The 13519-nt window shown below is 43.8% G+C and overlaps 1 protein-coding gene across 1 annotated transcript in view; it reads right to left on the bottom strand.

Annotated features, from left to right (window-relative positions):
• ANTXR2 (ANTXR cell adhesion molecule 2) overlaps positions 1-12829 on the bottom strand; it is a 227514-nt gene extending 214685 nt beyond the window's left edge. The window contains exons 1-2 of the mRNA XM_068233653.1: positions 12589-12829; positions 12154-12352 (exon numbers count right to left, since the gene is read on the bottom strand). Coding sequence (XP_068089754.1) covers positions 12154-12299 — 146 coding nt within the window. The 5' untranslated portion in view covers positions 12300-12352; positions 12589-12829. The remainder of the gene's footprint in view (positions 1-12153; positions 12353-12588) is intronic.
• Positions 12830-13519: the final 690 nt, after the last annotated feature.

Here is a 13519-nt window from a genome sequence, read left to right as displayed (position 1 = left end):
CAAATGTAGTCAATTAAGCTCCAAAGCCAAATGTGATTATTTAGGCTAGGCGCATACATAGCAGAAATGCTAGCGCTGCGGAAAACGCTGCGTTTTTGCTGCTAATGGAAGTCTATGGGCCACAGGAAGAAACGTATATAAAAAGCGCATAAGCGTTTTATATGTGTGCGTTTTCAAAAATGCTGGTTTTGTTGCATAATATGCAAAAACGCTTCAAAAACGCACATACACAAAAACACTTGAAAAAACGCATCTGCAGTTAAAAACACGAACGCAACAAAAACGCACACAACATAAAATGAAAACATGACATAAAACACAGCCTTTCATGTTATGTCATGTGTGCACCCAGCCTTAAAGTATTAATGCATTTATACCTCAGTCTATGTCAAATAGCTTAAAAGGAGGCTCTCACTAATACTGCAGTAAGCTATAGAACTGGTTTTAGCTCTGGCTGTAAATACACACGTGTCACTTTTATTGTTAATATTTTATCAACTGCTTATTGGAAGTCTGTACTCCTGTACCTGGTCTTTGCTAAAGTGCTAATAACATTTGCACATGGGTGATAAGAAGTGGACAGGGATGATTTCAAAACAGGGAGGGAAAGCACTAAGGCTAAGTAATCATGGAAAGATTAGATTGGGGCACTTCTCCAACGATTGTTCCCCGATCTAATTTCTAATATAGCTATCAGCGGAATGCCAATAATGCGAAGCAAAAGGTCACGCAAATAATCTTTCAGATCAAACGATTTTTTTCACTAAAGTCCATTCACTAAAGTGGAAGATTGAAAGATCCTTCCCGATGAGATCCATCATGATGGTCTTTCAAAAAGAATGATCGTCGCAGTTTGTCGGGTGTCTTTAACAGATTTTTGCTAAATTGCGGTTACACAATATGGTGCAAAACTAATGAGGCAATCTTGCCGTGGGTATGGACATTAAAAATAGACAAAATCATTCATTAGTTTATTATCATTATAAGTACAGAATAACAGTTTAATCTGTACACACTGAAGCTGACAAACTAATATTGTAAATAAAAAAGAGGGGTGGGGTATAAAATTAATAAGATTAATAAAGATATGTTTAGAAACTTTTAAGGAACCTTAAGCCGTGGGGTGTGGGGGGAACTGTTTTACTTACCTGGGGCTTCTATTGGCCCCCTGCAGTCGACCTGTGCCCGCGCCAGTACTAAACGAGCTTCCGATCCCCCGCTGCAGCTAAGTTTCATTTTCGACAACTGGCTCTATCGCTGGCCACTGCGCCTGCGCGGCCCTGGCCGCGTGAGTCCTTGTTTGCACTCCAATTATGAGAAAATCTCTACTGTGCCTGTGAAGGAGGATCCTGGCCACAGGAGCGCGAACAAGAATGTGTGCAGCCAGAGTCGCGCAGGCACAGTGGCCAGCGACAGAGCCAGTCAACAAAAACAAAACTAAGCTGTGGCAGGGGACTGGGGGCTCACTTAGTACTGGCGCGTACAAAGGTCGGCTGCAGGGGGCCAGTAGAAGCCCCAAGTAAGTAAAACAGTTTTTTCCCCCAGGCTTAAGTTTCCGTTTAAGTACAATTGAAGAGATCTCTAGATCCTCACAGAGCCCACCATACCAGAGCAGGGTCTATCTACATCTTCTGGCCACACTGCGGGCCATGGATGAGTGCATCTAAACTGAGTTTAGGCGGGTAAGGTCCATGCATGCCCAGTAGAATGAAGCTGCTCATGGACAGCATTTTTCCTCCATGCACTAGTGCTTTATTCTGCTGGCATGGCGTACCTTACTCGCACATGCACAGTTTGGATGCGCTCTGCCATGGCTGCACTCGTTGCCTGAAGAAACCTATTTGACTTGCTGAGTCAAATAGATATAGAGAGACTATGCACAGGAATGGTGGGCTGCAAGAGGACCCTGGAAGCCTCTGAACTATCCAGAGGCTTTCCACTATTGAGGTACTTATCTAACTTTAGTTTTATTAAGCACCTTAGGACTGCTTAGAGTGTAAAGTGCACTGTTACGTGTTAAAGTGCCAAGGGTGCATTTTAACAGATCACAGTAAAGTAGGTCTTTGCAGTGCATTTGTGCAGTGCATTTGGTTTGAGTGCCAGCGCTTAGCTACAACACAGCCAATACTTGTGTCCAGAGCTTTTAGCCACACTGGAAAAGTACCTGATTATGCCCATACCAAACTTTTCAGTGCTGAAACCAAACCTACCCCCAATCAAATACCCTTTAAAAAGTGACTATTGAAAAAGCCCACCTCCACAGTAATACTTGCTTATCACAAAAAGTGAGCTATAGTCACTAAATGATGAGTAAGTGGAAGCCTTTCCTTTTAACTCATTTGCTACAATAGAGAAAATTGTTGGGAAAGTCGGCACATCAGACATCATGTCTCTAATGATACACCTACTTTAAAGAGGCACCGCATACTACAATATATTCAGAATACCCACTTTTACATGAAATATCCTGATTTTAGCATCAGAAACACTTCTTACATCTACAGGTTCTGAAGTTTGCAGATGACACAACAGTAGTTGGTCTCATACAAAACAGGGATGAATCTGCATACAGGCATGTGGTGGGACAGCTTTCCTCCTGGTGCAGCAGCAACAACTTGGAACTAAACGCTCTCAAAACCATGGAGATGATAATAGACTTTAGGAGATCTCCCCCCCCCAGCACCTCCCCTTAACCATAAATGGATCCACAATAACCCAGGTAGAGTAATTCAAGTTTCTTGGGTCCACGATCTCACACAACCTAAAATGAGATAACAATACGGCCACTATTGTCAAGAAAGCGCAACAGAGGATGTACCATCTACGGAAGCTGAAAAAGTTTGGCCTAACTCAAAATCTAATGGTGCAGTTCTACACTGCAATTATTGAATCCACCATAACATCATCTATGACTGTATGGTTCAGCTCCTGCTCCGCATTAGAAAAGGGGAGGCTGCAGCGCATCATCCGAACAGCGGAAAGGATAATTGGCTGTAGCTTACCTTCCCTGCAGGATCTTTACGGTAGCAGGTGCAGAAAGAGAGCCACCAAAATTGCCTCTGACCCCTCTCACCCAGCTCACTCCATCTTCCAGCGCATGCCTTCAGGAGTAAGATTCCGGTCAATCGCTACCAAAACCTCTAGACACAGGAACAGCTTTTTTCCTCAAGCGGTAGCCATACTTAATGCTGAACCACGTTAGAGCTGCCAGGACTTGATAGTAATCAGCACAGAACTGTAAATGAACAATTCTCACATTGCTTACTGCCACTATACTTATAATGTCCTTGACTTGTAATATACACACTGTCTGCCCTTGTATTGTTTTTGTTTGTGTTTGTTAAGCAACTGCCAAGACAAATTCCTTGTAGGTGCAAACTTACTAGGCGAAATAAAATTGATTCTGATTCTGAGGTATACAGTATATTGCTGTATATGGGAATGTAGCCTTGTCCTTGTAGTGATGTCACAGCCTAGTCTCTATAGATGCTCCCATAGCATTCTGGGATAAAAGGTTTTCAGAACATAGATAAATAAGTATTACACAGAGATGCACCAGACAGCACTAAAGATGTCACTGCCTGTGAACAATTTCAGAATGTAATGCAGGGTAAGGAAAGATTTTGCAAAGGGCAAACTCTGTCTAAATAATCGTTTAAGCGTTATTGTAAAAAAAAAAAAAAAAAAGCAATCACATTCATTACATTATTTCTTCCTTAAATGAAATACGGTATTCACTGTTGGTTTTCTACAGGATGTGCAGTTCTAACCATGACACGTATGTAAAAGCAGCTGGTGTATTCAGCAATAACACGTTTGGTAAATGAAACTGCTAACCTTCCATGTTGTTTTTCTTTAACATATGCTCACACAAATCAATGTATACTCCTGGTATGTATGAATGAACGTGCACCAGCATTTGTGTCTGCTGCACTGTGGGTTTCAGATCTCATTATAGAAAGCATTAGTGATTTCAGCAGGGTGCAGCTTTCCTGTGGGGAACCACTGCAGCCACCAGTTCTGACTTCTTCCCTTCTGAAAAATGGCTACAAAATGTATTTATAAAGAAGTGCTGATCTGATAACATATCACCATTTTTTTCTTGCTCTTTTTAAAATCAGATCACTACTTTATAACACCATAAAAACAAAAGTTTGCTTTCCTAAAACAGAAAGAATTTGCAATAATTCAGGTTGGAGTGAGCTTGAGATGTCTCCCAGAGCAACACTGCTGAATATATGCAAATTAAGCATTGTACCCTTAGAAGCACCCTTGTACCCTTAGAAGATAACACCATAAAGGGGGATCAAATTAGCTATGGTGGTAATTAATGCTTTAAAGAGACTTTGTAACAAAATTTTCATCCTTATTTCTTCTATCCTATAAGTTCCAATGCCTGTTCTAATGTGGTCTGGCTTACTGCAGCCTTTCCTACTTGCACAGTGACTGTATTATCTCTGTTATATGATCTAATCTTCTCTCCTCTGTGGGCTCTGTCGGGCTGAGGCAGTCAGACTGGAATGTGCAGGGCTGCTTGTGATTGGCTAGAAGCTATACACACCCTCTCCAGGCTCCCCATAGGCTCTGTATGACTCACACACTCTGCTTGTGTGAGCCTATCACAAGCTAGTTAGTTTGTTTGTAAACACTGCCTAAAACTGGCAATTACAAGCCAGGTTTGCAGCAGAGAGTGGCAGAAACAGCACAGAGGGGCCCATAAGAACATAATGAATAGAATGGTATGCTTTTTGTTGTAAGAATTTTAGAGTACAGATTCTCTTTAAACCGGAAAACTGCAACTTTAGACATTAGCATGGCATTATTGATCATAGCCGTGATCATGAAAACTCAGTAGAAAAGGTAAACAAAGCCACAAGCTTTCTATGCAGCAGCAGTCTGTCACAAAAGTGGCATACAACACCACTATCCTCCATTAGGGCTTCAACCCACTAGAAGCCTTTTCTAAGTGCTAGTGATTTGAAAAAGCTCTTGCTAATGCAAGGCTATGGGGAATTTTTATAAATTAGCATTGCTCAAGTGGGATCACACCCATAGCATTACATTAGCAAGAGCTTTTCAAAATTACAAAGTGCTCAGAAAAGCGTTCCTAGTAGGATCCAGACCTTAATCTGCTTTGTACCACTATCCTCCACTACTCTGATTTGCACCACTATCCTCCACTACTCTGCTTTGCACCACTATCCTCCACTACTCTGCTTTGCACCACTATCCTCCACTACTCTGCTTTGCACCACTATCCTCCACTACTCTGCTTTGCACCACTATCCTCCACTACTCTGCTTTGCACCACTATCCTCCATTACTCTGCTTTGCACCACTATCCTTCATTACTTAGCTTTACACCACTATCCTCCACTACTCTGCTTTGCACCACTATCCTCCATTACTCTGCTTTGCACCACTATCCTCCATTACTTTGCTTTCCAGCACTATCCTCCGTTACTCTGCTTTGCACCACTATCCTCCATTACTCAGCTTTGCACCACTATCCTCCATTACTCTGCTTTGCACTACTATCCTCCATTACTCTGCTTTGCATCACTATCCTCCATTACTCTGCTTTGCACCACTATTCTCCATTACTCTGCTTTGCACCACTATTCTCCATTACTCTGCTTTGCACCACTATACTCCACTACTCTGCTTTGCACCACTATCCTCCATTACTCCGCTTTGCACCACTATCCTCCACTACTCCGCTTTGCACCACTATCCTCCACTACTCCGCTTTGCACCACTATCCTCCACTACTCTGCTTTGCACCACTATCCCCCACTACTCTGCTTTGCACCACTATCCTCCATTACTTTGCTTTGTACCACTATCCTCCATTACTCTGATTTGCACCACTATCCCCCCCACTACTCTGCTTTGCACCACTATCCTCCACTACTCTGCTTTGCACCACTAACCCCCACTACTCTGCTTTGCACCACTATCCTCCACTACTCTGCTTTGCACCACTATCCCCCACTACTCTGCTTTGCACCACTATCCTCCACTACTCCGCTTTGCACCACTATCCCCCACTACTCTGCTTTGCACCACTATCCTCCACTACTCTGCTTTGCACCACTATCCCCCACTACTCTGCTTTGCACCACTATCCCCCACTACTCTGCTTTGCACCACTATCCCCCACTACTCTGCTTTGCACCACTATCCCCCACTACTCTGCTTTGCACCACTATCCTCCACTACTCTGCTTTGCACCACTATCCCCCACTACTCTGCTTTGCACCACTATCCTCCATTACTCTGCTTTGCACCATTATCCTCCATTACTCTGCTTTGTACCACTATCCTCCATTACTCTGCTTTGCACCACTATCCCCCACTACTCTGCTTTGCACCACTATCCCCCACTACTCTGTTTTGCACCACTATCCCCCACTACTCTGCTTTGCACCACTATCCCCCACTACTCTGCTTTGCACCACTATCCTCCATTACTCTGCTTTGCACCACTATCCTCCACTACTCTGCTTTGTACCACTATCCTCCATTACTCTGCTTTGGACCACTATCCTCCATTACTCTGCTTTGTACCACTATCCTCCATTACTCTGCTTTTCAGACTATGGCTTTCTTCCAGTTTTGGACTGGGAAGTGGCAAAGCTGAGGAAATCCACTTGCTGGCCAAGCAACAGTAATCATGTGTTGCTGCTCACAGTGAAGACTTGCCACAGGTTTCTATCGGGAGTGATAATGCAGGGTTTACTGCTGTTTGGCCACCGGGTGGATTTCCTCAGCTTTTCCACCTCCCAGTCCGACACTGCTTTCTTCATTATGAAAGTGGTGATAAGATAGAGAATAATTTGTGCCTTGTTATTTAGTCCACATTCCACATTTCTATTCTAGTAGCACCTGTTAATGTTTTTTGCTAAAGGCCCCTACAATTATAGTGCTCCGCTATAACAGTACTCTTTTATTATACAATAATTAACCTGCACCACAGTCCTAAACAAAGTCACCAGATATAAATCTGGGATTGCTGCAGTTGGTCCAATGAACAAATAGTTGAAGACAAATTCTGCTGTGCTCTCCACAAATGCCTGTAATGCAAAGTGAGACTCCACGTAGGGTAATAACATTCAAACTGGAATTTCAATCACTGTAATCCAGTGTCCATGATATAAGGTGATCAATCAATATCTCTCCGTGTGTGGGGTACAAACACTCAGTGCAACATAACAACTCCCAATCCCCACACTGTAACTGCTCACCAGATGTAGCCCACCTCTGACTTGCAGGTGGAATTTGCGCTTAGGGAACAGCCACCCGAATAAGATCACACACTTGAAACTCTTCAGCCTTAACTGGCGCTTTAATCCAAATAGCAAATCTCTTCTGCTGCCAGCCAGTCCCATCAATGTCTTCTCTCTATATCAAGTCACTACCCTTATAACTACCCACACACGGGGAGATATTGGTTGATCACAAATTATTAGTCTAAAGCAGTACTACCCTATGTGAAGATCATTTGTGGTTTAAGAATGCCCCAGGATTTGCAGAGAGGCTCTTCGGTTTATCACGCATGACCCACTGGAAAAATTAGGTGGTTCATATCTGGTGAGCAATCAGATATTGGGGGTCATGTTTTGCATGGAGAGTGGCATCTTATATCACGGACACTGGGTTGAAGTGATTGAAATTCCAGTTTGAACGATATTACCCTATGTGGAGTACTCTTTTATTACAGCAAGACCTCCAGTAATCACAAATAAGCTGTGAACCCTGTGTTGCCCCATCCAGCACCAAGCTTGGCGGCCGCCAAGAAGGCCACGATTGCCAAACTGGAGGTGAGCCGCAGCAAAACAGTGGGAGTAGCCACTGTGTGGAGAGGCTTGTGGAAAAGCTGCCAAGGTGGTTTTGCTGGGGGGGGGGGGGGGTAACTGTTAACTAATTTTCAGGAAACGTGATTTATACTCCTGTTTATTCAGCGAGCCTGGTACTCTTGCATGTTTTCTATGTTTCAGCATAAGCAGGAATATTTCTACACTGTGTTCCCTTTACACATTTCATGCAGTATGCATGATGCAACATGAAAGCATGACAATAGCATGACTTCACCAAAGGGACTGAGTCTGCCCAGAAATATCTGAAAAAAGAATGCTCCTCATTTATTAACAGGCATTATCTGCTGTGCTATCTCTGAAATCAATTAACAAGATGCCAGAAAGTTTCAAATTCCAGCACTTAGAAGAACAGTATTGGCATTGTATGCTGTTTTGCTAGAAGATATATACGCAGACTGATGATCCATGTGGTTATAGAAGATATGTTTCTTCCTTGAACGTGGTGCCCCACATCTGCGGCTTTTCACAAGCCTCTGAGGGTCAAAAGAGATGTTTAATAGAAGCTAATGGTCATGTCATGTGACTTCCTGAACCACAGCCCAGAGTTTCTAAACAGCAGATTGGAAGTGCAGCAAAGCTTAGATGTATACTGCACAGTACACAGATGTATGCAAACAAATGTATATGGTTATTAAAGTGAAAACCAGTAGAACGTAATATGATAGAATGAGAAAAGTGACCCTGGATCAATGTGTATGTCATTTATCTCAAAGCAATCAGGATGCTAATACTAACAGGCTATGCTCTGAGAAATGAAAACATATATGATTGCTTTACTTCCAAGTAGGTACTAATGGTGATTACACTGGTTGACCTGTTTAGCAACAAACACAAGCAATGATAAAACACAACATAAAGGTTAGGTTCACACCAAAAGGCAAATTGTGCCGTTATAAAGAACTGACCACAAAAGACAAACGGACAGGTCAGTGGATCCAATGTTCACAATAGGATCCATTCAGGCATGTTCTGATATGTCCACTGTGTCCGCACAACTTTTCCGGCCACTGTACGGAAGTTGGACATGTCATAGATAGCATGCCAGACATACAGCAAAGGATTGTGCGCTAGACTGTGACTGTGTTCATGTCTGCAATGTAAACCTTGTCTAAAACCACTGGCAGGTGAACTAATTGACATTTATTATGTAGTTACTGTGGAACCTGGACAGGGGTGTGATATAAGGCAGAAAAGGATTAAGATGAAATGGGGCCATAGGCAAGATAGCACTTTTTGCCCATCACTAATGGTCACCTGGCTTTTTTTTACCTAGATTGGAGACTCTCTAGACTCTCTCCAGGCCCTAGGTAGCTGCCTAGAATTGCCTTGTGGATGATTCGGCTCCAATATCAGGCAGCCAGTTCTTCAAGATGTTTTGTTGGCAGGAAAAATGAGCAAGCGTAGAGATCTGAGACAGGAGAGTAACTGTAATTTGCAATTTGCTTCCCTCACACACTAAGCAAGAACCCCCCCCCCCCCCTCAAAAAAAAAATATTGCTGAGCAGTGAGATACGTTAGGTCTGGTCCACACGGGCCTCTGCCCAGCCTTCAGCGCTGTCCCGTTAGGCGGCATCTTATTCGGGTTTCGGCGGCTTCCCGTCGTGATCTGCATTTAGCATCCCTGCTGGGGGACATGAAGATGCGGCAGTAATTGACCCTGGATGCGGCAGTAATTGACCCTGGATGTAGCGTCCAGGGTCGCCGGAAACAAGAGGGAAAAATTGGCATGGGAACGCCTTGTTCGCACAAACGCCAGTAAAAGCCCCATACAAATACTCCCATTCACTTTTTTTGAATGGTCAGTAGCTGTGGGGATCCAGGTGTATGCCTGTGCCTGCCGTTAGAAGAACCACTTTGCATAGATGCATGGCGCAGAGCTTCACTGAACAGAGGACCTGTTCCAGCAGGTACAGTAAGAGCTGATTCACACTGACACTTGGTGGGTGTTCACCGCCAGCGTCTTTGGCGGTTATCGTATTGCTGGATTGTCCCTGTGACGGCTCATGTATTTTAATGTTTATGATATTGAAGATTTTGTGATAAAGATTTTTATGAGTTTTGGAAGAAATCGCTGAGTGTGCTGGTCCTTGTGGACTTTATACCGCCAGCGTCTGGGACTCATCATTAGACGCTCCCATTCAAGTGAATGGGAGTGTTTTTATCGGGCTTTTACGTGAACGAGGCGTTCCAATCCCAATTTTCCCTGTTGTTTCAGGTGACCCTGGACGCTACATGCAGCATCCAGGGTCGCCTGAACCAACAGGCTGCTACTGCTGCCGCTCTGCATGTAAACACAAGAACATTTGAAGTGTGATTTCTGTGCCCTGCACTCCCCTCTTCAGGTCGCTGCTGATGTGCAGGTGTGTGAGTGTTGGGTTTGGGGAGGTAGCAGGAAGCTATAAACCCCCACTGATACTTATGCACCAAACAGGGGGGCATACCTAATTTGAGGGTGGCTATCTATTAGGCCTGAAAGATAAATCGAATTTAAACCGAAATCACGATCACCAAGATCACAATTTCGGAATCGTCAAAGTGGCGATTATCATGATCACGTCATTTCCACATGGAGGAAGTTTGAAGAAGCGTCTTCAAACTTCCCCAAAGTCCCAGCGTGTGTGGCCCGCAGCGTTGGACATACCTTCCGCATGAATCCAATGCTGTCCATCCTCTATGGCCGTTTGCCGGCTCTTGTGCTTGGCAAAACTCCGGGTTCCTGTATGTCATATAACATACAGGAAGTATTCCGTGCATTAGAGCCTGCAGGAGGCGAAGTGGATAGATAGGCATCGCTGGACTCGTGCTGGAAGCTATGTCCAGAACTGATGCAGCTTGGGGGACAGAGGAGGCACAGAGAGAGACACAGGAGACAGAGCGGGAACAGAGAGAGACAGAAGACACAGAGGGGGCGCAAAGAGAGACACAGAGCGGGCACAAAGACACGGGGGCAAAATAGAGACCCAGAGGAGGCGTAAAGAGGCAAAGGGGGCACAAAAAGAGTTGGGGGGGGACAAACAGGCACAAAGGGAGAACAAAGCTTGATTTGAAGGAAATCGTGAATCGAATAGAAATCGCAATTTTGGACAGAAATCGCTCAATTCAATTTTTTCTTAAAATCGTTCAGGCCTACTATCTATACTGTGGGGACACCTTTGCTACCTATACTGCAGGAACACCTTTTTACATGTAAGCGTGTAGGTAGCTACACGCTTACATGTAAAAAAGGCACCTGGTAAAAATGATTCAACTCCTTAATTCCAATAAAATATTGGTAATCTTTTACTATGACCTAGCCTAACCCTCACACAGAACCTTCCCTCTACCAATACCAAAGCTTAAGTCTCCCCCAAAGCTAAAGAAAAAGGGGATTCTACCATAATGTGTGAACAGGGCCTTTTAAAAGTCTCAAATCTCCCTATTCTACCAGAAGATTTATCTGGAGTTCTAATTTTCCTTCTGTGAATTCACGTGACACGTATTGTAAAACTTTTTTTCTATAAGTTAAACACACCTGGGGCAGGATTGTGGCGTAGTGGATTACACTCAAGCCTTACAGTGCTGGATTCCTGCTTCAAATCCCAGCCATGGCACTATCTGCACAGAGTTTATATGTTTTCCATGTGTCCAATGGGGGTTTTATCTAGGAACTCTGGTTTCCCCCCACATCCCAAAAACGATCAGATAAGTTAATTGGCAAAAAATAATGGCCCTATGGTAAGGATTAGATCATGCACCACTCCAAGGGACAGTTAGTGACAGGACTATGTGGAAGATAGCAGTGCTATATAAATCTGCAATAATAATTACTGTACATGTTGTATTCACATACAGAGGAATAATACTGAGTGATTTGGCACCTATTACAGATGACAAAGACAAACTTTTCTCAAACAGGATATACCACTGTTTCTCTTTCTGCAGAGGTCCTCTTATAAAGCACTGTAGTGAAATATTTATGGAAGGGACAAATCTGTGAAATGTGTACGTAACTTTTTTATCAGTGCTTGACCTCATTATTTCTGTATGAAGCAGGATGGCGTGACTATAAAGACCAAACGCCTGTTCCATGTCAAACATCTGCCTGACCTCTCCTGCACTTATGGGAGTAGTGGAAATTTGATCAACTGAAACACACAATGAGATCAGCAGAGCAGAGGGAGGATGCTGCAGCTCTAGCAACAATGTCTGTGCATTGTTTCTGCCTATTAACCTCCTCATCTAGATAATGAGTGTCCGCCTATAGTCTCCTGACTGTGCTAGGCCCAATACTCACTTGTCCAGTATGAAGTATAAATCGAAGGCTCCTTGGCAGCTGGGCTCATCAGCCAGAATGACCTGACTACAAGACAGCAGAAGCACCATCCCAGCTAGCATCCTCCAGAGCCTTGGGAGCTCCTGAGTCCTGCAGCAGCTCTCCATATTCTTTCCTTTATCTGCACACAGAGGTGGGGAATCCTTCCTTCCCTTTAGTCCTATAAAGTACAACAGAGAAACAGCCTTAGGGACTTCTCCTTTAATGTAGTACAGACAATATAGCTCTTTGTTACTGTACTGCTCTTTCTCACTCTGTCACACACACATCTATAATTCCCCTTGCTTGCTCTCTGCACAAACACTCTCGTGCTCTTCTATTTTTCTTTCTACGTGTCCCCACTTCCTATTCTTCAGCCTCTCATTTCTGCCTTGCTTCCATACTGTTATACGGTACCGTCTCTCTTTCTCGTGAGTCCCAGCCGGAGGTCCTTAGATCCTACAGGCTGCCAGCTGTGCCTGCTCTGCAGTTCCGGGCAGAAGTTTGCCAGTTCAGCAGTCAATAGTTTGAGGTGTCCCCGACTGCTTCAATTGATGACTTTTTTCGGGGAGTCCCTTGTCTGCCCCAGCCTTATATAGTAAGAGGCACGGCAAATGCAATCTGTTCGTTGCCTGCGGCTTGAGAAAAGGAGTGTGATAGGAGGACTGAGCATGAGCGTGTGGCTGGAAGGGTGGGGATTAGCCTTCTGCCAGCACTGGGGTTACACACACAAACTTTGCGCTCGTTCTCTTAAAGTTCTGTTACAAACATATACCGGTTGTTACTTGTATGCTGGAAATGTGAAGTGTATAGTCCTGACCGCTGACAAAGCTCACAAATCTCCTTTACCACTGTGCCCCCCTCGATATCATGCAGGGGAGTCCAAAGAGGAGACTAAGCTGATCAGAGGAGATGTAACAGGTAGTCAAAAGTGTTCTGATATAACAAGTTGTCAGGGACATGTGTAAACTAGTTGACTAATGACTGGCTGCTTGTTATGTTATAACAATTCTATCTGTAGCATCCTGTCAGCTCTAACTGCTGTCCTACATTCTGGGAGGGGGAGAGACACTGATAAAGAGGGAATGTTTTTGTGAGCTGTGTGAGAAGTCAAGACCATGAACACACACTGCTGAAAACCTTTAACCCTTTCCGCTACCTGTTAAACTATCTTTCAGATAAGTGATAGAATAGAGTATAAATGAGTTAGTAACAACCCCTTGTGCTGGAACTAAGCAGGTGATTTTTAAAGCAGAGTGAAAGCTGAAGAAATAAGTTTCGCTAATGGTAATGTGTGCGCTAATATACAGTATAACAAAATATACAGTATAAAGTATTACTTTTATTG

Source organism: Hyperolius riggenbachi, chromosome 1, assembly GCF_040937935.1.
Source record: "Hyperolius riggenbachi isolate aHypRig1 chromosome 1, aHypRig1.pri, whole genome shotgun sequence".
In the NCBI taxonomy this organism is placed as follows: Eukaryota; Metazoa; Chordata; class Amphibia; order Anura; family Hyperoliidae; genus Hyperolius; species Hyperolius riggenbachi.
The sequence above is the reverse complement of the archived record's forward strand: the minus strand, read 5'-3'. Positions and strand labels throughout refer to the sequence as shown.